Here is a 22,397-nt window from a genome sequence, read left to right as displayed (position 1 = left end):
ACTTGCACTAACAACAGTAGCCAACAGAAATAAAGCAATGGAAAAGATAGACACTTCGACCAATTCCAAGAGAATTCAAGACCCATACCTCAAGGTCGTAAAAGGGGACCCCAATGTCTCCTTTGTTGTTTACTCGGTTGACAAAAATGCAACATTGGACGTCTCTGAAACGGGAAACGGCTCATTGGATGAATTTGTTGAAAATTTCACTGATGGACAGGTCCAATTTGGTTTAGCTAGAGTGACTGTCCCTGGCTCTGATGTTTGGAAAAACATATTGGTGGGCTGGTGCCCAGATAATGCGCCAGCAAAGTTGAGAATGTCGTTTGCAAACAATTTTGCTGAAATATCAAAGATATTCAGTGGGTACCATATCCAAATCACCGCTAGGGATCAAGACGACTTGGACGTTGATGATTTTTTGAATAGAGTCTCTGCTGCAGCTGGTGCAAGGTACTCGACTGTATCAGGAGGTACCGCAGCCTCCAAGAAGCCAACAAATGCCTCCAAGCCAGTTGTTTCTAAGCCAGTATCATCAACTAATAAGCCCTCATTTGTTCCAAAAACAACTGGAAAACCAATTTCTTCTGTCAATTCCGGTTCCAAGCCTAAACCAGCTTCGAATAACGACGATGGATGGGGCGATGCGCAAGATGTTGAAGAACGTGATTTTGACGAAAAGCCGTTAGAAGATGTGCCATCCACCTACAGACCAACCAAGGTCAACATCGACGAATTGAGAAAGCAAAAATCTGACACTGTGAGCTCTACCCCAAAGTCCAAGTTCAATGCTTCACAGGATAAACAGGAAAAAGAGGAATCTCCAAAGCCATTGAGTGAGCGTATGAAGACTTATGAGCAAAATGATGGCAGATTGACTTCACTCCCAAAACCAAAAGTTGGCCACTCTGTTGCCGATAGATACAAAGCTAGTGCATCTTCTTCTTCATCGTTGTTATCAGGGGCTCCTTCATTTGGAGCTAAGCCAACATTCGGTGCAACTAAGGATGACAGAAGCGACAAGGTTGTTGGAGGCTTATCGAGAAATTTTGGAGCTGAAAATGGTAAAACTCCAGCGCAAATTTGGGCTGAAAAGAGAGGTAAGTACAAGACTGTAGCCTCGGAAGATGGACACGAGACAGAAAATGAAAAGAAAGAATCGTTCCAAAATCATGCATCTGAGTTGGCTAGCAAGTTTGAAAAAAGTGCTAACATCAATGACGATGAGGAAGAGGAACAGGAACAGGAACAGGAACAAGAAGAGGAGGTTAAAAAACCAGCTTCTTTGCCAGCCAGAAACTTGCCACCTCCACCACGTAGACAACCAGAACCAGAGCCGGAAGAAGAAGAAGAGGAAGAGGAGGAAGAGGAGCGGCCAGTCAAATTGCCCGCTAGAAACTTACCACCTTCCTTGCCATCCCGTGATTCAAACCAAAATGAACCTAAGGCACCTTCCTTACCAGCAAGAAACTTACCTCCTGCAAGTAGCGGATTTGAAGATGATGATGAGGAAGAGGAAGAGGATGAAGATGATAAACCTGCGTCTTTACCCGCAAGAAACTTGCCTCCACCTCCCCCAAGACAACCAGAAGAAGAAGAAGAGGAGGAGGAGGAAGAGCCTGTTCCTGTCGCTGCTGCTGCTGCTGTACCAGACTCACAGAAGGCTGGTTCTGTCACCGCAACAGCAGAGTACGACTACGAAAAAGACGAAGACAATGAGATTGGTTTTGAAGAAGGTGATCTTATTGTAGAGATTGATTTCGTGGATGAGGATTGGTGGTCAGGAAAACATTCCAAAACTGGTGAAGTTGGTCTTTTCCCTGCCAATTATGTAACTTTAAACGAGTAGAACTTTTATAAAACAGACGAATCAATAAAAAATGTTTTTTTCTCAAACTGTGTAAAAAAACAACGTAAATCATTTTCCTATATAGATTCCCAGAAATGTTCCCCCCCACATTGTCACTTCGGCAGTCAGTCGAATAATGCATATTTGGTAAAAAAAAAAACAACCCTCTGTGGTTGATTCCGATGTTTTGACGAGGTATAATGTAAGCGAAAGCACATAAAAAAAAATAAAAAACGACCAGGGAGAGGATTGAACTCTCGATCTTGCGATTAACAGTCGCACGCCTTAACCAGCTTGGCCACCCAGTCAGATACAAAACCACTGCGCTATCGCATCAATTTCTGGCCAGAAATTATGTTAGATTGGTCATACAGACTTAAACCTAGCCACATGATCTTCTTCGAAATTGTTCAGGAAATGAATACTACCAAGCCAAAATTATCGAAGTGTGAGATTTATATGTTAAATGTGTGTGAAAAAAGTGCCTTCTGCTAAAGTGTCTGCTGCTTTATTTGAACTCCATCTTGAATTTTATTGCCAAAGGGCATTGCGAAATAGACTGATTGGAACACGATAAGACTAAGAGTATCCGCCAAGAATTCTGTGCATCCTTTAAAACCAAAGGAGCTTATTTTGAGGTGAAATCAGGATTATAAACTATCGAACCCGCTTTGGTTACCCTGCAACATATAAAGTTGAGGTCTAGTTTGATTTCTAATTCAAGCTAATTTTTTTGAGTAACTTAGCTGCAAAAATGGCACTAAGAATTATATTTGCTGCAAAATTTTGACAAAAAGTAGAACTTACAATAAATCACAAAAGTCATGACAAAAAGAAAGAGCCAATGATTCTCAACTAAAATTATCCTATCTATAAAGAGCCTATACAAGTACGAACCCAATGGAAACCAACAGAAGTGAAAGCGTAATCAAATGCATCATTGATTTCGATGGAGCGAATCCTGCAGCGGCTGAACTCTCTGAGGAGGATGAGACTGATGCAGTTTCACTTGATGATGACGATGAAGACGACGTTGTTTCTTGGCTACTCGAAGAGCCATCCCTTGTGGTTGCTGAAGCTGAGGAAGAAGGTGAAGATGATCCTGATACTGCATTGTTTCCTCCTGCTCCTGCTGAATCTTCGGTGGTTGCTGTGGAATCTAATGATTGGCTCAAAGATGCAGAGGACTTTGGTACGGATGAGGACAGCGAATCTTGAGTAGATGAGCCAGATGAGCCAGATGAGCTTGACGAACTTGACGAACTCGATGAACTTGACGAACTTGATGAACTTAACGAACTTGAAGAACTTGATGAACTTGAAGAACTTGATGAACTTGACGAACTTGAAGAACTCGATGAGCTTGACGAACTTGAAGAACTCGATGAGCTCGAGGACGAATCACTTGATGAGCTATCGTCAATGCTCTCACCGTTGGCAACTTTGCTCACGTCACTCTGAGCATCACTATATCTTCCGTTAACCTCACCATCTTTTGCATCGATCGATTGCCAATACCCACTTTGATCAGAATAAGAATATTCACTGCCAGTTGAGTAATCAATTGCAGTAATGGATTTAATATGCATTGTGAATGGTGCAGAACTATAATCAGTTATACCACCAGCCCATTCAATAGTTCCTTGCTCATTTGAAGGATCACCTCCGGCCCAGATTCCAGCGTATATTCTCATTGGTGTTTGTGGGTATCCTTGAGAATTGGTGATTTGTAATGACCTGATAACTGATCCATCAACGATCCAGTCCAAGGAATCTTTGGTCCAATTGATGGCATACTTGTGATAGTTCTCCAATGGGTTAGGCTGAATTTGGTGGTATCCACCACGATCGTAAGTAGTTGTGTTTCCTTGAACGAAATAGTTTGATTGCCATTCATATTGATCACCGCCAAATAGTTCAATGTCAATTTCATCCAAATCATCACTTTGTAAGAAAAATGAAGACACTATTCCTTTTCCTTCACCAGCTTTCAATTCGACTTCAACATAGCCAAACATCAAGTAGAAGTTGGAGTGTATAGATGGGTTATCGTACCTTTTATTGATTGTTAGTGACAACCCGTCATTTCCAGTAGTGACATTACCTTGATTGCCCAGATTGGTGAAGTGCGAGCCCAAGCCATCACTAAAATCTTCTTGAATAGATCCCCCTAATGCTGGATCTGGCGAACATGACAGCGATTTAACTGGATTACACGACGAAGCAGAACTGGTAGCAGCAGATGCTGTAAGAATGACTGAAGCGAGTGAAAGTGCGCGTGATATTAGCATACTGTTGTGCGTGTGCGTGTGCGTGTGAATATAAAACGAGTGAAGAGAATCTGTAGAGCAAACAAGAAAGGGTGACGAGGGTAAGGTATTTATATACCCATTACAGTCGTGTGTATTATTTAACTTGATAAATCTCAGCATTGCCACGATTTCGGACCGTGAACTTGGCAGAATTTAACCATTTCGAGTAGTGTAATAAATAAAAATAAAAATATGTATGCGTGATCTGTAATGTATGCTTCTCTGTTATAAAAATAGATATACATACAGAAAAAAAAAACATCAACAAAACAACTGTACAACAACAGTCAAAACAAGCTCAAAGGGCAAACGGGGAAAAAAAAAGAAAGATGCTTTGTGTTTCCTATTGATTACGAGTGACACTGCACAAGGCGCTGTTGTTTTATACGCCAACACAAACTCTAAAACCCTTTCCCGTTTTATTTCTCTCCCTTTCGAGAGTAATTGAAGTCTAATATTACACAGAACGCCAAACCACGAAGAAACACAAATCTGATTTTTTCTCCTTTCGTTAATAGCATAGACCAGCACATAGGGGAAACACCCATTGCGTTATGCACTATGTACCCAAAGACAACTAAATCGCATACAGCACTTTCAAAAAAGGACGGAATACATTCTATTTCGGATTGTACTGCGTTAACTCAATTGTTGCGCTTCAAACAAATATTTCCACTATCCAAGATTACATATTGTCGTTGTTGTAGAGCGCAGCCTAGACCACAGTCCAGGACTTTGTGGTGCTAATTCTCCCAATTCCGGCTGACTCTACCACATACAATCATTCGTAATGGTATTGCGTAAACTGAGGCTGTGTACGAGTACTACGCACAGCGGTTATTCGGAAAAAATTGGGCGGAGTTGTGAAAAGCCTCATCTTATCTATCCCCCCCCCTCCCCTACCCTTCCTCCCAATTACACTCAGTCAAAGCAAAAGCAAAAGCATAAAAGCCTTTGAATTTTTCTTTCAGCTTAGACTCTTCGTCTCTTCACTGAACAAGCTGTCATGTCCCAGGAATCAGTCAGCTATCTGTTCTACCAATACAAGCCTCAGTTATGGCTTGCAATTTATTTCACTGTGATTTTCCTGATCCTTGCAATTGTTGAAACTTATTTTGTTGTTTCCAAATACGTAAAGTTTACTGGTCGGATCAGGGCAAAGAAGTTAAAAAGGTATTGCAATGTGATGGTTCCGCTTATTGTAGGGATCGTTTTAGAAATTATTGGATTCGCCGCCAGGGCTGCTTCTTGCAAAAATCCGGAATCACTCATGCCCTACGTGATACAGTCGGTCTTCATTTTGATTGGACCCACACTCATTTTGGCAAGCACTTACATGATATTTTGTGAATTAGTTACAAGCCTTGACGCTGAAGCATACTCAAAGGTGCCTTTACGCTATCTTTCTAAAGTTTTTGTCACTGGAGACATAGTCACACTTTTTGTACAAGCTGGTGGTGGTGGTTTACAGGTTGCCCAATCTGACAGCTTACAGAAAATTGCTAAAGCCTTGGTCATCACAGGAGTGGTTGTCCAATTTCTCTTCTTTGCCGGGTTTTGTTGGGTGCTTTTAAGATTTGCCATGAAAATTTGGTCAAACCCTACAAAAGTTGCAAGTACGTTGGAAAGATCGTTCCCAATGATAGGAAATTGGAAACATGCATTGATGGTGTTGGGTTTAAGTTGCGTCTTTTTGATGGTGAGGTCAGTCTTTCGTTGTGTTGAAATGATTGAGGGATATAAAGGACAGCTTCAGTCAGAAGAAGTATACCTCTTTACTCTCGATACTTCAATGGTGATTTTCACAATATTCATGCACTTGACCTTCAATTGGACGGGCTACTTCTGTAGAGTCCATCACTATTACAGCTCGGTTTTTGACGACGCTGAACTTGAGAGTATAGCCTGATACTCTCTACAGGCAGATTCAGCTTTACATTATGTACAATACAAGTTATATACTGAGTTTGACGTCTACTTAGCTCTCAAAACATTGACATCTGGTCCACCTTCTTGGCCCTTCTCATTTAAGCTTGCAATAAGAAGTGGTAGCTTTCACTCCAATACAAAAATAAGATAAAAAAAAAAAAAAGAAATTTATTTTGATTAGAAAAAAAAAAAACAGAGGGAGAAGAAAATGAATGACAAAAATGAGATGAAAAAAAAAAATCAACTTCCTTCTAATTCTCTCGTTATCAGTAGGCGATTAATTTAGAAAACAGTAATCAAGTTCTTTCCATCTCATAGCATTCGATTCAAACAGAAGATTGACTCACTGTTAAGACTGTCACTGAAAAAAACCAACAGAGCTTTTTGAAACAAAGGAATATCCACTTCGCTTCCACAAAAAAAACCAAATTATTCGCCAAATTTCAATAGAGCGCCATCCCCTCTAGACCTTACGTTGCTCCACATCTTCCCGCCCACCATGTACCTTCAACTAGATCAGCCAGAGATAATACCGCCATACAACCACACACACGACAAGAAGGGAGAACTCAGCACCGCATTACTTGTGGTCATCATCACTCTACTGTCAGTCTTTGGCATCGTTTCCATCTCCATAGTAATCTTTTACTTGGTTCGAAGATCAAATAGAACTACCGAAGATGAATTAAGAAGAGAAGAAGAAAACCAAGCATACCTTGAGTTGAACAGTGATGAACAAGAGTTGTTTTTCCAATCAAGAGAGTTTCTCGAACTGAATCCATACTATATTGGTGATTTAACCTTGAGCCAGAACTTGTCTATTCAGGAAAAGGGAATCAATGCATATGAATTCGCCAAGGATCAAATGTTGACCAATAACGATTTGTTAATCGTTAACAAGACGGAGTTGAATTTTTTCAAAAATTTTGAATGTTCATGCCAAACTAATCTACCCATACCCATGAGAAATGAAGTGTACTACTACGAAGCAAAGATATATTCATTACCTGAAACGTCAGCTTCTGAAGAGTCTGATGCAAATGACACTTTAATATCCATTGGTCTTGGAATCAAGCCTTACCCGTGGTTTAGACTACCCGGACGCCACCCTCATTCAGTAAGTTATGATTCAGATGGCTACAGAAGACACAATCAGCCATTCCACTTAACTTCAGAACCACCATTTCCCAAATTGGTCAAAGGCGATGTGATTGGAGTTGGTTATAGAACCAGATCAGGAACAATCTTTTTCACTCGCAATGGTAAAAAAATCAGTGAATCAAAACTAGGTGGCCATATCAAGAACTTCAAGCCTCCACGCAATGGACAAATTTTCCCCACTATTGGAGCCAATAACATTTGTTCAGTTCATGTCAATCTTGGACAACGTGGATTTGTGTTTATTGAAGCAAACGTCAAAAACTGGAAATACGCACCCTTGGAAGGAAATGGACCGGCACCGCCAGCATATAACAAATTCAATGCCGATATCCTATTGCAGAGATCAGAAATTGATGAAGAGGAAGATGACAGAGCGAATGATTTCCCACCGGATTTTTGGGCCACGGTTTCCAGGAATAAACGTGAAGGAGGCAATAAGAGTCGTGTAGAAGGGGCTGTATACGATGCCGAGGGGGACGAGGACGATGACGATGATGATGATGGTCATTTCACATATGACGCTTATTCAGAAGTTAATTCTGATGATGAACAAATAACGTTGAATAGTTTGCCTCCACCCTATGTACATGGAGAAGAAGAATAAATATTTAAATTGTCTGGTACAAGAAATACATATATATAGCTCATTTAATTAATGTAGAGTCTTTTGATATAGGAGTAGTTACAAACACTTTAGTCGATAGTGGATAGAAGTTCACTAAAGTTGTCGTTACAGATAGACGCAATCACGTGCAGGGTTTGAAGCGCAACTTTATGAATGGGGCGGATGGGAAAAGCGGAAGCGAAGTTGACACAAAAGTTTACCCATCTCAATTTACACATTTTCACAAATTAGATAGATAGTCAGATGATTGCTCTACTATTTTTTATTTTTTATCATTCCTTCTTCTTCCTAGTTAACTTTCTTTATACTCCACACCTGCTACAATCATGACATTCAAAGTACCATCAATAACATACAAAGCCCATACGTATAGTTACAGCAAAACACCAATTCAGATTGTGGATGAGACAATTGACTTGGTGAGAAAACCCAATGGTGAATACGTTGCTCCACGCGGAAGAATTCTCGTCAAGATCAACTATGCATCATTGAACCCAGTTGATTACAAGGTTTACAAGAAGACACCGTGGATCTCTTCCTTCTACAATCTGAAAAAGGGGTTTGGTAAAGACTTTTCGGGACAAGTTGTGTCAATCGGCGCCAATACCGACACCAATGTCAAAGTGGGTGACCTTGTTCAAGGATTGAATTGGCCAATCTGGGGAGGTGGTTCATGTGCTCAATACTTGTTGGTGAATCCATTTTGGTCACCCATCACTACTGTCCCAACAAACATCGACTTGATTGAAGCAGCATCATTCCCATTGGTTTTGGGAACTGCCATGCAAATGACCCGCAAGATGAAACTCAGAGATAGCAAAGTGCTCGTCATTGGTGCTGGTACTTCAGTTGGTAGGTACGTTGTGCAATTGGCCAGAATTGGAGGCGCTAAAGAGATTGTCACTACCAATTCAAACAAGACGAGTGATTTGATTAGGGATTTGGGCGCAACTTCCCAAATTGACTATCACAAGTACCCAAATTACTTGACTCCAGTATTGGAGAGTGTCAAGTCCAGTGGACAATTTGACTACATTCTCGATTGTTGGGGTACAGGGGACTTGTTCCCAGAAATTGACCACGTAATCAAAAAAGGTGGTATTTACTACACTATTGTGGGTGACGATGCAAATTCCAAAATAGCATCTTTCAAATCAAGGGTCAGAATGTTGATTTCTTTCTTGGGATTGACAAACTACACATATATTCGCGGTTTGCTTAGCTCCAATTTTCAAAACAAAGGGTGGATTGATTTAGCTAGAGACTTGATTCAGGAGGGCGAAGTACAAATTTTTGTTGATTCGGTTTATCCATTTGGTGAGTTGCGTGAAGCTATCGATAAGTTGGAGAGCGGAAGAGCTCAAGGTAAGATTGTATTGGAGGTTGAAAAGCCAAGTCAAGAGAATCAGAATCCGTTTGAGTAGAGAGTTACTTCGTCATTTGACAATCAGTTTGATATTAGTAATGTACTTGTTAAGCTATGTATTCAGGGAGAGATTTTGTTGTATTTCATTTGTTCTTCCATCACGTTCCTTGTAATACTATTCTTTTCATACTCGAGCTTTCACGATACTGCTAAAACCCATACGTGATCCTGTTTCTTGTTGAGTATGGGGCTTTTGTAGATATACAGTCTGACATCCTGATAGCTTTTTTTTTTTTTTTTTGGTTTCGCAATTCGATACATTTCGACCCTTTCCATTCTTGTATGTAGCTTCGATTCAGATACAACCAACAACTTAATGTCACCCCTAACGATGTCGATGTCTTGCATTTGCTTGTGGAACTGAACTCCTCAAAACTATCCCCACGCCCTGGCCCTCCTGATTTAGTTGCTTCTGTACATCGCTCACGCCACCCATGTTATAAGCTTGTTCTTGTGGGGTGTATAACTGTCCAGATCGCAGTTGCGTATGTAGTGCCTGGGCACCCGGCTGCAGTTGAGTATATGCTTGAGGAAATAGCGGCAATTGCTCTTGTTGTATGTCTTGTTGGGTCAAGTATTGTAGACTCGCAGCACCTGTATCTTCAATACCCTGTCCTGGGAAATAGTCATTAGGTAAGGGGAAGGATGATGCAACTCCCAGTGTTGCTGCTACCGGAACTGAATAACTTGACTCGGTCAAATTGTTTTCTTGGAAATATTTCGCTGCATTGAGTGTATTATTACCAAAATCTTGGTCAAACTCGGCATTGTATTCATCTTCCGTCTCTTCCTCCACCAATGATTGTTTTTCCAGTTTCGTCTTTTTCTTGTGGACTTTCCTTCTTGGTGGTTTAATCGACGCATGCTGCTGCTCATACTGCTTCGAGTTAGTAAAACAAATCGATATCATATGCAATTTCCTTCCCATTCAACATACCAGTCGATACTTTGCAAGATATATCTTGAGCGTTTCCGAATAATTCTCAAACCCCAATGTGTACATTGCCCATAATAAATCCTCACCATTTAATGTCTTCCGTTTCTCTAATTTACATTTATCAGCCGCTTGACTCGTAATGAAGGAAATGAATTCACTGACACATTCTTGAACACACTCTTTTGATTCTTTTGATAGTTTGGCTCTTTCGGGTAAAGCTTTCTTCATTACACGGCCAACTTGGAAAGCAAGTTAGTAATTTACTATTTATCGTGGTCTCACACGTTCACTTTGTTATTCACATACCGTTGGCAATTGGCAAAAACCGGTCTTGCTCTTTGATCTCATAATCACTATTATTCCAATCTTTGTCTATTGGACTCTCGTTAAACACATTCGACATTACTAAGAAACAATCCGTGCTGCGTTTGTATTACTCCTATTTGAAGAAGAGTTGTTGTGGTTGGCGATTTTTATTTTTATGTTTTTATTTTTATTTTTTATTTTTTATTTTTATTTTTATTTTTTTTTTTTTTTTGCATCTAATAATTAGCGAGATCGGAGTAGAAATTGTGTGCAATTTTGGAAAGAGAGACAAAAAAGCAAAAAAAAAAATTAAAGTTATCAAAAAGATCAGTTGGAGAAGTGGTCCTGCTCCTTTCTCTTATTTTGCTATAGCTCACACATTACAACTCTGCCAACATTCTAGTCACAAACTCTTGATATACAGCACAATCACCTACTTCATCTTTCCAATACTCAAACACAATCTTCAGATGTTCCAAATTGGCAACAATGCTCTCTTTTCCAACAACACTGGAAATCATTTGCACTATGGATTCAAATGACGGGGTCGTACCAGTGTCTCCAGAATGAACACCTTCACTTCTAGCCCCACACATTGATTGCATCAACATATTTTGCAACTCTTTATTCGTGCTGGCTGTGATTATAACGTGCTGAATTTTTCTAAACATTAAGTATTGCATGACACTTCCAATGAACAAATTCCGAATGTAGTACCAACTTCCAGGATGACGATGGCATGCTAATCGAGGGATGTTCAACTTGGGAATCGAGATTAGATTTCGGAAAAAAATGCGCAAAATCTTGGCTCTAGCACTGGCCATGTCATTAATATTCAAATCCACATTGTCATCAAGCTCATCATTGCTTTCCTTTCTTGTATACTCAATCAAATTGGAGAAATCTTCATCGGGATGCTGTTTCTGATAAAACAATGGTGCGTTGTTCAAATTGAAAAAATCTAGATCAATCTCCAACACACTTGAGAAATCATTAGAGTCACAAATTGTGTTTGAGGCAGATGAAGTAATCGGCGTATCATATCCATAATCAGATTCGAGTGAAGAAGCCTTTTGTTGTTGTGGAATAGATGAACCAATCACAGAAACTGCCGCATTAATCAATTCCGGTAGGGGCACTTTGTCCTCCAAAATCAAATACACCAATGGACGAAATAGCAACAACTTTGATGTCAAGACTCTTGTTTTGATGTACATTATGGATTCTGATTGTGCACGGAGTAGCAAGTCATCATCAATGAGAAAGTCATCCAAATTGTCAAAGATATCATTGTACAAGTCACTTGGCTCTTCTTGAGGTTTTGCATTGACTCCATTCGATTTTTTTTCTTTGACTCGATCGTACTTTTTCTTGATACGCTTGTAAATATGCTCTGTATCGATTTCCTGCAATACAAAAAATCGAATTTCAGGAGTCAAGGAGTTGATGATTCCATTATACTGATTCAAGTACTTGACGAAATCAGTCCAAACTGTTTCACTTGCAAATTTGTCCAGATCCCAAGCATGGCTAACTGTTGATTCCAACGAGTACAAATCATCAAGCATTTTATTATCCACCTTTCTCACTGCCACCTCTGTCAAAAAATAATACCACATATACTGGTCATCATACTTTTGGGTTAATTTCAAGACTGAACTACTATACTTGCCCTTCAGCTCTTCCGTAATTGGATCGGGGACTTTGGGGAATAATGCAGTGGGAGGGAAATGATGTATTCCTGATAATGAAACAAAGGGAGACAATTCGATATTCAACTCGCACTCAAGTTTCAAACAAATCCAAAAAAGTCGGTCGAGGACATCCCTTTTTTCACCGTCACTTATACTCTTACCGCCGTTTGTTTTCTGTAGGTAGTACATAATGTTCCTGCTGGCACTTACAATGAATTTGTGTGCTCGCAATGGGTTGTTATTCTGCAAATGCAATTGACTTTTTAACAAGTAGTACTGAGCTGACCGGATTGTATTTTCCTTCATAACAAATGGAAACATATGGATGATGGATTGTGAGTATGTGAGTAACTTGTAAGCAATTAGTGTCCTATTTGTAGTGAATGTGGCGGGAATCCCTTCAAAGCTGTTTGAACCACACAAGGAGCCAATCGAAATTGATGCTGATTCATGTAACGAGGTCTTGAATGTAGTCAAATTGTCCAAATTCACAGGTATGGCCGAAACACCAAGAGCAGAAATGACCAAGATCAACGGAATTGATTCCACCAAGAGGTTCAATTTCTCAATTTCCCAATTGTTCAACTCAATCTTCAGTTCTTCATACACCTGGAAAATCAGTTGAGGCAAATCCTCACTTTCAAACAATTCCAACAATCGCACAAATGTAAGTTGTGGCATCTTGGATAGTAAGAATTGATACAATTCCAACACAGTGAAAAACTCACACACATTCAAGATGGGCAACTTTGTGTACATATTGACAAAGAATGAATTGATTATACTGGTGAAATTCTTCATCAACAATTGTTCAGCTATTTTAAAGTCGTTGATCTTTTCCTCATATGAATGTATTGCTTCACTTTTACCATGGCGGATGAAATTGTTTCTATCGTATACATTTAGCAACTTGTGCTTGGTGGATTCAACCTCTTCTGCCGAGACGTGCAAGTCTTGCTTAAACATGCTCCAGTTGATGATTGAGGTGGCTGACATGTCCCAGATACAAGTATCAAACTCGGGAACACCACTCTTTGCACTTTTATGTACTGATCCGTTTGCATCAGTCTTGGTCTCTCGCTTCTCTGCAGATTCATGACTACACTTCTGCTGGGTGTCCTTCATCTGATTCAAATCCCTCATTATAACGTCCAACTTTGTCAAAATGTTCAATGATGCTGGGTCATAACTTGAGTAGTCATTGAGTTGATCACCAGTACTATATTGGCAGTTTGTATTGCCATTTCGAGCACAAGAACCACAGTGAGGTCGAACATTGTCACACTTTGTTTTCTTTACTCGGCAAGTGTCGCATGCGGTAAGTGCTCTTTTCCTTGGATAAGTAGCAGAAGTTCTTGATAATATTTTGCTCACCGGTGGAGGTCGCTTTTTCGACTGTCGTTCTTCCACAAGAGGATTCTCTGGAGATGGACTTTGACGTTTCAGTTTTGTTGAGCTTTCCGAGGGAGTTGATGAAGACACAGTGGTAGGAGGTGGATTAAGAGGAAGAGGAGCAACCACCGAGGATGAAGTTTGCTCTCTGTCAAATTCCTGTTTTACTGCCGGCAGCTGAGATCGAAATTGACTTGAATTTGGATCCTCTTGGAATCGAACTGATCTATGGCTCGTTGATATAGGTGGTGCATAAGATTGTGGCTGCTGTTGTGGTGGAGAAAGATATTGATACTGAATCAGTTGATGATTGGGTTGAGGATGGGTGGAAGTCGGCACATATTGTGCAATGGGGGAAATTTGTGGATACGTGGGTGTGTAGTATGGCTGCGGTAGTCCTGGAGGAGCTTGTACCGGGAGTGGTTGCTGGACATTTTGTTGCGTTGGGTGGTCATTTCGAGGGCTTATTTGATGTACTAAAGGTACTTGCTGTTGCTGCTGTTGCTGCTGTTGCTGTTGTTGGAGGCGGAACTGCTGACCTGGGTAGTGTGGTGGTTCTGGCACTGGTGGTGTTTGGTAGTAGCCAACTGGATACTGTTGCACATAGTACAGACCTGGGGCTGGTGGTGGTACTGGTGCCGGTGGTGGAGGCTGTTGTTGCGGAGTATCCTGTACATTCTCACTTGTCCTTGAGTCTTGATTCAACATTGTATTTTGCCACTAAAACCCTTCTGAGAAGACGGTAGTATAGATTTTATGTAGCACACTTCTCTTCGTAGAAAGCCAGTCTAAACGATTCCAGGTACAGTAAATTGTTAAAGTTTTATAAATTGCAAATTGGCGAATTTCCTTACCCCGTGGTGTAATATTTGCATCCGTGAATATAGATCAAAGTATTACAAAGGCGAATTTGTTTTCGTGTAAAGGCGGGATGTTGTTTTCAAACTTTAGGTGATTAAACTTGCGTGCAAGTGCAGCGTCGTATTTTGAGTATTGGGGTAATCTTGTGTGGTGTTGGTCAAGATAATAATTTCGGTTCACAATTTTTTTTTTCTTTCTGTAATTTTTCACAAGTTACACAAAACAGAGATATATGGTCCACTTCGCTCAGAATGACAGTGAGAGCTACTGAATGGGGGGAGGGGGTGCAGTATGAACCAGAGAGCCAAAGCACAGTTTGAATTAATTAGGGAGAGGAGATATGAAGAAGGACTTGTGTAGTCAGATCAATTTATACTATCTGGATTCAACCTTCACAGCTTGCGTCTGTGTGGCATCGCATGCAAATTGCGCTTATTGCATTTACAGATTCAAAGGTTCATCTTCAAGGGCAAAACCGGGCAGCCTCTGCAATCTTGACCTTGCACGTTTATATGAAAATATGAGTTTAGAGTGTGTACTACAAGGCACTGCAACATGGAAATGGGGAGTAAATATAACAGCTCCTATTTCACAAATATTATACAAAGCTCGAGTACATATATATATATACTGCCAAGAACCACAAAAATGCTCTTCTCGGAAATTGGTTTAACCTGGTGGTAATTGGGAAGCGTCGACAATATCAGAAGCATCTATAGGTACTTCGTCTTCATCAGCACCGGTCAAAGGAGTTCTAGGCAAGGCCACCATTCCAGATCTTGCCAATTCCAAGATACCAAATGGATGCAATAATGTAATAAATGCCGAAACTCTGCTTGGTTTGGCGGTCAATTCAACAACGACATTACGGTCACTGATATCAACAACTCTACCACCAAACTGCTTGGTAAGTGTGGTTATATGATCCAAATGCGTGTGTTTTTGTCTCAAAGCTTCACTTGGAGCTAAATTTGAAGGATGGAAGGCTGACTCGGTTGCTGATAAGTCGGGGATCGAGGACGCATCATCGATATGCAATTGATGGGTTGCAATCAACTCTTGGAAATATTCGGGTCCCAACAATGACACTCTAGCCAAGAGCAATTCACGCTTGATGATCTCAGCATTGGTATAGTCCAAGACCGCATATACTGGCACCAAGTCTTCAATTTGTCTTCTTGCTTGTTCCACAACCCCATCTTGACCTTTCAAAACAATAGTCATACGTGACAAATCCTTAACCTCGGTGTTACAAACAACTAACGAATCAATGTTGAACCCTCTAGCTGCCAATGTACCGGAGACACCAGACAAGACACCGGGTTCATTTTGAACTAAACAGTTGAGAACATGTTGCTTTGGTGGAGCCTTGGAAGGGACTGGAGTCTCATAAAGGATTGATGAAACAGCTGCATTGGCAGACCAGTTTGGTGTATCTATTGTTGGTAATGGTGGTCGTTTTTGATTGCGATGCAAAGTCTTGTAAGCTAAAGCTGAGGTTGAGCTTGATGATTTTCCTCTGATTGACTGCCTCAAGAGAGCAGATGGTCTTTTAAACATCTTTGTCGGATGAGGGTGTTGTACAGATCACACAGGGTTGATGGAAGTTGATGAAAAATTTTGAAGTGTATTTGTATTGATAATTTTTTTTTTTTTTGATTTTTTCTCCTGCAGTAGTGAGTCACTAAATGTTACAAATGGACGTTCTGTCTGTGGGTCGTCTTGGGCGCCGCAATGCGACGCAATTCGTGCTGGCATTTTTCGACCAGAAAAAATGTAACGGGTCGACTTCGGACCTTGTGCCGTGGGGAAGGAAAGAAAGCTTTTTTTTTTTTTTTTTTCTCCGCTCATACGGAAGAATCGATACCGGCGCCTACACCGGGCATGCAAGCAAGATACACAATCGTTTGAGGTGCTTTGCAGCCATAACTATAACGCTCCTTTCAGTGACGATTACTGTTGCTACATAGTACATTATCTAGCAGACTTTGACTAGTCTTGAAACCGACGTGGAGTATTTTACTGCACTACTGGTTGCTATTTGTTCTTAAAGGAGGAGCTACTTCTCTAAGAATTCAGAAGCACAATATAGCTGCTAAGGCTACACTCCTCTAGCTCCTCTTCTTGTCCTTTGTTCAAATTAACTTTACTGTATATTAAAAAGGAATAATTGTCAACTAAAATTAAGTAGTAATGTTTTTTTTTTGTGAAACGTTGAGATGCTCAAATGTCTCCAGCAGATCAGGTCACGTTAGCAAGACTCACTTACAACAACAAGCCCAAGGCAACCAACAATGGACCACCTACACTAGCAGCAACAGCATCGGCACCAGCAGTCTTGGTGATGGAGTGAGTTGAAGTCTTGTGTTTGGTGGAAGTAGAAGAGTGCTTCTTTGACGAGTGGGAGGAAGTGGTGGTGGTGGTGGTGGTAGCAGAAGTGACGTGAGATGAAGTGGTGGTAGTGACCTTGGTCTTCTTGGCTTCAGCATCAACTTCAGAATCTTCTTCTTTCAAGTTGACAATTGCTGGGTAACCATACTCAGTATCTTGGATGACCAATTCGTTGTCATTGATCAATCTAACTTGGTCCAAGTTCAAGGCCAAAGTGACAGTAGCGAGAGTGAAAACAGTAGCGAACTTCATGTTGTTGTGTGGAGTGGGTGTGATGTAAAAAAAAAAAAAATGCAACAAAAAAGAAAAAAGGAGAGGAAATTTCAAGCGCTTTATATATATATATATATATTTATATATATGTGTGTGTAAGTGAGAGAGATGATATGTTACCGAAGAACAATTTCAAGTTCATATAATTGCGACAGAACAATACAGGGAGTGTTAACAGGAGGTGAATTTGTGATCATTTACACGCTTTACGACTTTGTTATTGACTGGCTGACTCGAATGGCTCTGCTTCTCTCTCTCTATCTCTTTCTCTCTATTACTTACTCCTTTTAAAACTTTAGATTGCTATTACAAAGTGAGTAACGTATACTATTTCCATAGTTTATAGTATGCGCTTTGTGTAATAATTGGGTAGTGCACTGTTCACCTAAATACCACAAAAAGCCTGCGGTTACATGCGTGTACAATTGTTCAAAATGAGACAAACTTTATCCATCGTCAACTTTCCAGGGATTTGAATGTGTTGAGGGTGGCTCATCAACACTTGTGTAACTTGGACCGATTCCATCGTATATCAGGTCATGCATTGAATGTAAATGAGATAGAAAAGTTTGCAGCATGCGCTTTGCGCTTTCTCTTTTTTCTTTTTTCTTTTTTCTTTTTTTCATGCACGATTGACATCAACATTGAATGTGTAGATTGTATCGAGAGGCTCGTCTTCTGTCGCGGCCCCTTGCTTTGCAAATTGAGCACCGTCAGATCATCTCATCTTTTTGTTCGAGACTTTGAAAACATTAGATGAAACAATAGCTCTTTAGATCGATGCGAAAATCGCCGCATTTGCAAAAAAAAAACCACAAAGAAAAGGTGGTGGTCCAGCTCAGCTTCTCATCCTGTACACTTGGAATGAATACAACTACCAGAGAGATTCCCTCCTATTATTATTTTTAGAACTTGCTAATTCTCGACCAAATTTTTAAGCATCACACGAGTCTAAGAAAAGAAAACCACAAAAATTATTATTACGAAATGGTTACAAATGAATGTAACGCCAAGTAGCAAATGTTATTTATTCGTGATAAAGTTAGGTACTCTACGAGAGCATTTCATCTCAATTTTCGCTACTTTCGTGCTTTTGAAAAATGCCATGTTGATTCGAAATGCAGCTACCGAAATGGAGCGAATATAGCCGTGCGAATGGACATACAAGATCGCGAAACGAACCAAGCGGATATCGCAAGTAAGAAAGTTTAAAGGGTAATTGGCAGGCGATTATTATTTTTACAAAAAATGCAACATGAACTAAGACGACTATAAAAGTTACATAATCTTGGCACGTTAAAGAGTGCGCTCAATCGTAGCCATGCTTATCAAAGAGCTATGAAAGAGTTTCTGACACTAATCTGCAATTAAAAATTAAAGTCTCTACCTATGTATAACGTAATATCTCTCTCCAGCTTACAATTGTGTACCTTGTCTTGTCTCCTCCAACTCCTCTTCCTTGGTTGGTTTTTCAACTTCCAACAAGATCTTACCTTGAGCCCTACCACTGTTCAACTTTTCAACAGCTGCATGCAAATCATTGAATGGATAAACAGAATCAATGAAAATCTTAACTTTACCATCTTGAACCAAATCTCTAGCAGTATCAATCCAGCCTCCATTATAGTCCAAGAATCCAAAGCTATAATCATAACCAAGGAATCCCCAAGCAGCCCACTTCTTCTTCAAGGTAGAAGCAAGGAATGCAAAAGTGGAACTACCAGGGTTGGTTGTATGGTAAGCACCACCTTTCTTCAAAATGGTTTTGATCTCAGGAAACAATTCCTTTCCACCAACAGTATCCAAGATATGGTCAAATGGGCCCGATTCCTTAACACTCTCTAAAACCTGTTGCAAGATATTTGGGTTCTTTCTATAATCAATCTGTGAAGTTGCACCCAATTCCCTAATCAATTCCTCATTCTTTCCCGAATTCGTGGTGACAATTTCTTTAGCTCCCTTCAATCTACACAATTGAACCGCATATCTTCCAACTGAAGTACCAGCACCCAAAATCAAGATTTTTTCCCCAGTTATTTTCAAGCCTTTTGAGATTTGCATGGCGGTACCGAGCACCAATGGGAATGAAGCGGCGTGAGCAAGATCGATGTTGGTGGCTTTAGTTGCAATTGGTGACTTGGTTGGATCGAGGAGCAAGTACTCGGCACATGATCCTCTATCAAGCATGGGTGCTTGGATACCTTGGACCAAATCACCAACTTTGACTTTAGTGGCGGTGTTCTTACCAATTGAAACAACCTGTCCGGAGTAATCCTTACCGAATCCTTGTTTTGAGTTGATGAGACTGAGGAAGGCTGGTTTGGCCTTGTACAATTTGTAGTCAACCGGGTTCAATGAAGCATAGTTGATCTTGATCAAGATTTTGCCATCGGGGGCAATGTATTCTCCGTTGGCGGATTTCACCAAGTTGACAGTCTCTTGGATGAGCTCAATGGGGTGGTTACCATTCTTGTAAGCCCAAGCTTTGTATTCAAGTAAAGGAGTTTTAAATGCCATGTTTTATAGTGCCAGGTATATACGTTAGTGGTTCTAAGAAGAGATTTTAGTGAATTTTTGGGAAATTGTGGCTTCTTTATATATGCTTTTAGTTCATCTCAAAAATAGAAAAATAAAAAAAGAATAGAAACAAACGTAATACCGGAGATAAACACTTGTTTTATAACAATAGCGTGCTATTAGCGTATCTGTGTCTGTCCATCTCCACCAGGAACGGCTAACGGTTGTACTAAACTCAGTAGTGTGCGAAAAATTCTATTTTTTTTTTTTTTTTTTCTCTTTGCTTCCACTTAATAAACAGAGCAAATTCCTTTTATGATTGCTCCGGACCACTATAGCCATCACCGGCATGTCTGTCCATGCCATCGAGACAGGAATGTATTGGTTTAGAGAAGTAAGCGTGACTACTTGACCAGTTTAGAGCTTATTATACGCAACGAATGGAAAATCGTCTATACGTTATTTTCCGGATAAATTTCCCAACTAAGTAGTTTCCGTTTTCATTTTTCTTCCGGATATTTTTCCGCCACATAAATTTTACACGGTGGAAAAACCAATAAACACAAACCAGAACAACTACAACAACTACAACAACAACACAGGTGGCCTGTGGCTAATGCAGAATTGAGACGGATGCAAATTGCAAATCTGAAACAAAAAGACAAGAGACGAGACTTCTATCGTCTGTATATTACTAATGTCTAAATGAAATGTCCAATTGCTGAATGCACCCTATTCAAACGGATTCTGATTCTCTTGACTTGGCTTTTCAACCTCCAATACAATCTTACCTTGAGCTCTTCCGCTCTCCAACTTATCGATAGCTTCACGCAACTCACCAAATGGATAAACCGAATCAACAAAAATTTGAATTTTACCATCCTGGAGTAAATCTCTAGCAGATTCAATCCATCCCTTATTCTCAAAGTTGGAACTGAGTAATCCAAGACGGTAGTTGTACTTTGTCAATCCCAAGAACGACTTCACTACTCTAAAGCTTGACTTGACAGCTCCAATCGGCGAGTTTGCATCGTCACCCACAATAGTGTAGTAAATACCACCTTTTTTGATTACGTGGTCAATTTCTGGGAACAAGTCCCCTGTACCCCAACAATCGAGAATGTAGTCAAATTGTCCACTGGACTTGACACTCTCCAATACTGGAGTCAAGTAATTTGGGTACTTGTGATAGTCAATTTGGGAAGTTGCGCCCAAATCCCTAATCAAATCACTCGTCTTGTTTGAATTGGTAGTGACAATCTCTTTAGCGCCTCCAATTCTGGCCAATTGCACAACGTACCTACCAACTGAAGTACCAGCACCAATGACGAGCACTTTGCTATCTCTGAGTTTCATCTTGCGGGTCATTTGCATGGCAGTTCCCAAAACCAATGGGAATGATGCTGCTTCAATCAAGTCGATGTTTGTTGGGACAGTAGTGATGGGTGACCAAAATGGATTCACCAACAAGTATTGAGCACATGAACCACCTCCCCAGATTGGCCAATTCAATCCTTGAACAAGGTCACCCACTTTGACATTGGTGTCGGTATTGGCGCCGATTGACACAACTTGTCCCGAAAAGTCTTTACCAAACCCCTTTTTCAGATTGTAGAAGGAAGAGATCCACGGTGTCTTCTTGTAAACCTTGTAATCAACTGGGTTCAATGATGCATAGTTGATCTTGACGAGAATTCTTCCGCGTGGAGCAACGTATTCACCATTGGGTTTTCTCACCAAGTCAATTGTCTCATCCACAATCTGAATTGGTGTTCTGTTGCTCTTGTAAGCGTGCGCCTTGTATTTGATTGAGGGAGTGTTTAACGCCATGGTTGCCATAGACTTTGAATGTGCGGTGGAAGAAAACAGGGAACTAGAGCATTATCAATCAGCTTTATACCCTGAGAGGGTTGAACCTGTGGAGAGGGGGTGGGGTCCAGCGCGGTCCAAGGTAGAAACTTTTGCTTCCGCTTTTATCATCCGCTTCTCTTTAAAGCCGCGCAATTTTGAATAGACACCTGCATGTGATTATATCATTTCGAATGTACGGCATAAACCAGCTTCAATCTACTAGCTTTCTGACGGTTGAGATAATTCCTTGCTCAAAAGATTTTACATAAGTTAGAAGAGCTTAAGTTGTGTTGTAATTGAATTTAGCGAGGAATACAAAGAATCAATATTATAGCTAACGATTGAAGCGTGAGAATTTTCCACAAACTCTTTTCATACTGCAATAGTTACATAATCAGATCGATGCAAGGGGCTTGTAGAGGGGGGTGTGCGAGACCTGAATCAGTGACAACAGACGCGCATCAAATACAGCTTTCTTAATGCCACACGTCACGCGATTGTAACGCGCTGCAACTGAAGCCACATCTAGAAAAGGGGCAAGGGGCAAGGGGCAAGGGGCGTAGACCATAACCTTTTTCTCCCTTTTTCTTTTTTTGGCGGTAAGAATGCAGATCTTGTGCAACAATTATATATACGTGTATGTTCATGGCTATATATATTATCCCTATCAAAGTTAATGCACCATATTTCCTAATTGGGATAAATTCAATTGTCTTGCACAGTGAAGAAATAAGACAAACAACACGACCTTTACTTTTCATCTCCACTTGGGCACAAAACTAATTCATGATGATTCTCTACCAGGTCCACACACCAACATCACCACGATACACACTCTTCTTCTGAGACACTTGTGTCTGTTCTTGTATACCC

The 22,397-nt window shown here is 40.4% G+C and overlaps 10 protein-coding genes across 10 annotated transcripts; 3 read left to right on the top strand and 7 right to left on the bottom strand. All coding sequences in view use genetic code 12, as the record gives it.

Moving 5' to 3' along the window:
• Positions 1–37: 37 nt before the first annotated feature.
• ABP1 (Abp1p) lies at positions 38–1,849 on the top strand (the record flags this gene model as incomplete). Its single annotated transcript, XM_051754340.1, has 1 exon — positions 38–1,849. The coding sequence occupies one exon, from the start codon at positions 38–40 to the stop codon at positions 1,847–1,849; it is 1,812 nt and encodes a 603-aa protein (XP_051606705.1).
• An 881-nt stretch (positions 1,850–2,730) lies between these two features.
• On the bottom strand, positions 2,731–4,322 carry CRH11 (transglycosylase; the record flags this gene model as incomplete). Its single annotated transcript, XM_051754339.1, has 2 exons — positions 2,731–4,106; positions 4,298–4,322. The coding sequence occupies 2 exons, from the start codon at positions 4,320–4,322 to the stop codon at positions 2,731–2,733; spliced, it is 1,401 nt and encodes a 466-aa protein (XP_051606704.1).
• Positions 4,323–5,167: 845 nt separating this feature from the next.
• KGF57_004791 (uncharacterized protein) lies at positions 5,168–7,855 on the top strand (the record flags this gene model as incomplete). The annotated part of the gene is made up of 2 exons (XM_051754338.1): positions 5,168–5,837; positions 6,702–7,855. 2 exons carry the CDS (start codon positions 5,168–5,170, stop codon positions 7,853–7,855), a joined length of 1,824 nt encoding a protein of 607 aa, XP_051606703.1.
• A 347-nt stretch (positions 7,856–8,202) lies between these two features.
• Positions 8,203–9,300, top strand: KGF57_004790 (uncharacterized protein; the record flags this gene model as incomplete). The annotated part of the gene is made up of 1 exon (XM_051754337.1): positions 8,203–9,300. The coding sequence occupies one exon, from the start codon at positions 8,203–8,205 to the stop codon at positions 9,298–9,300; it is 1,098 nt and encodes a 365-aa protein (XP_051606702.1).
• Positions 9,301–9,627: 327 nt separating this feature from the next.
• Positions 9,628–10,642, bottom strand: HAP3 (Hap3p; the record flags this gene model as incomplete). Its single annotated transcript, XM_051754336.1, has 3 exons — positions 9,628–10,179; positions 10,240–10,478; positions 10,546–10,642. 3 exons carry the CDS (start codon positions 10,640–10,642, stop codon positions 9,628–9,630), a joined length of 888 nt encoding a protein of 295 aa, XP_051606701.1.
• Positions 10,643–10,925: 283 nt separating this feature from the next.
• On the bottom strand, positions 10,926–14,339 carry ZCF27 (Zcf27p; the record flags this gene model as incomplete). The annotated part of the gene is made up of 1 exon (XM_051754335.1): positions 10,926–14,339. One exon carries the CDS (start codon positions 14,337–14,339, stop codon positions 10,926–10,928), a length of 3,414 nt encoding a protein of 1,137 aa, XP_051606700.1.
• An 822-nt stretch (positions 14,340–15,161) lies between these two features.
• ILV6 (acetolactate synthase regulatory subunit) lies at positions 15,162–16,052 on the bottom strand (the record flags this gene model as incomplete). Its single annotated transcript, XM_051754333.1, has 1 exon — positions 15,162–16,052. One exon carries the CDS (start codon positions 16,050–16,052, stop codon positions 15,162–15,164), a length of 891 nt encoding a protein of 296 aa, XP_051606699.1.
• Positions 16,053–16,757: 705 nt separating this feature from the next.
• Positions 16,758–17,135, bottom strand: PGA53 (Pga53p; the record flags this gene model as incomplete). The annotated part of the gene is made up of 1 exon (XM_051754332.1): positions 16,758–17,135. One exon carries the CDS (start codon positions 17,133–17,135, stop codon positions 16,758–16,760), a length of 378 nt encoding a protein of 125 aa, XP_051606698.1.
• A 1,437-nt stretch (positions 17,136–18,572) lies between these two features.
• Positions 18,573–19,673, bottom strand: KGF57_004785 (uncharacterized protein; the record flags this gene model as incomplete). The annotated part of the gene is made up of 1 exon (XM_051754331.1): positions 18,573–19,673. The coding sequence occupies one exon, from the start codon at positions 19,671–19,673 to the stop codon at positions 18,573–18,575; it is 1,101 nt and encodes a 366-aa protein (XP_051606697.1).
• Positions 19,674–20,405: 732 nt separating this feature from the next.
• On the bottom strand, positions 20,406–21,503 carry KGF57_004784 (uncharacterized protein; the record flags this gene model as incomplete). The annotated part of the gene is made up of 1 exon (XM_051754330.1): positions 20,406–21,503. The coding sequence occupies one exon, from the start codon at positions 21,501–21,503 to the stop codon at positions 20,406–20,408; it is 1,098 nt and encodes a 365-aa protein (XP_051606696.1).
• Positions 21,504–22,397: the final 894 nt, after the last annotated feature.

The sequence above is a fragment of the Candida theae genome, assembly GCF_024610275.1.
Source record: "Candida theae strain CBS 12239 chromosome Unknown scaffold11, whole genome shotgun sequence".
Lineage (NCBI taxonomy): Eukaryota > Fungi > Ascomycota > Pichiomycetes > Serinales > Debaryomycetaceae > Lodderomyces > Lodderomyces theae.
This window is presented reverse-complemented; position numbering and strand designations above follow the sequence as displayed.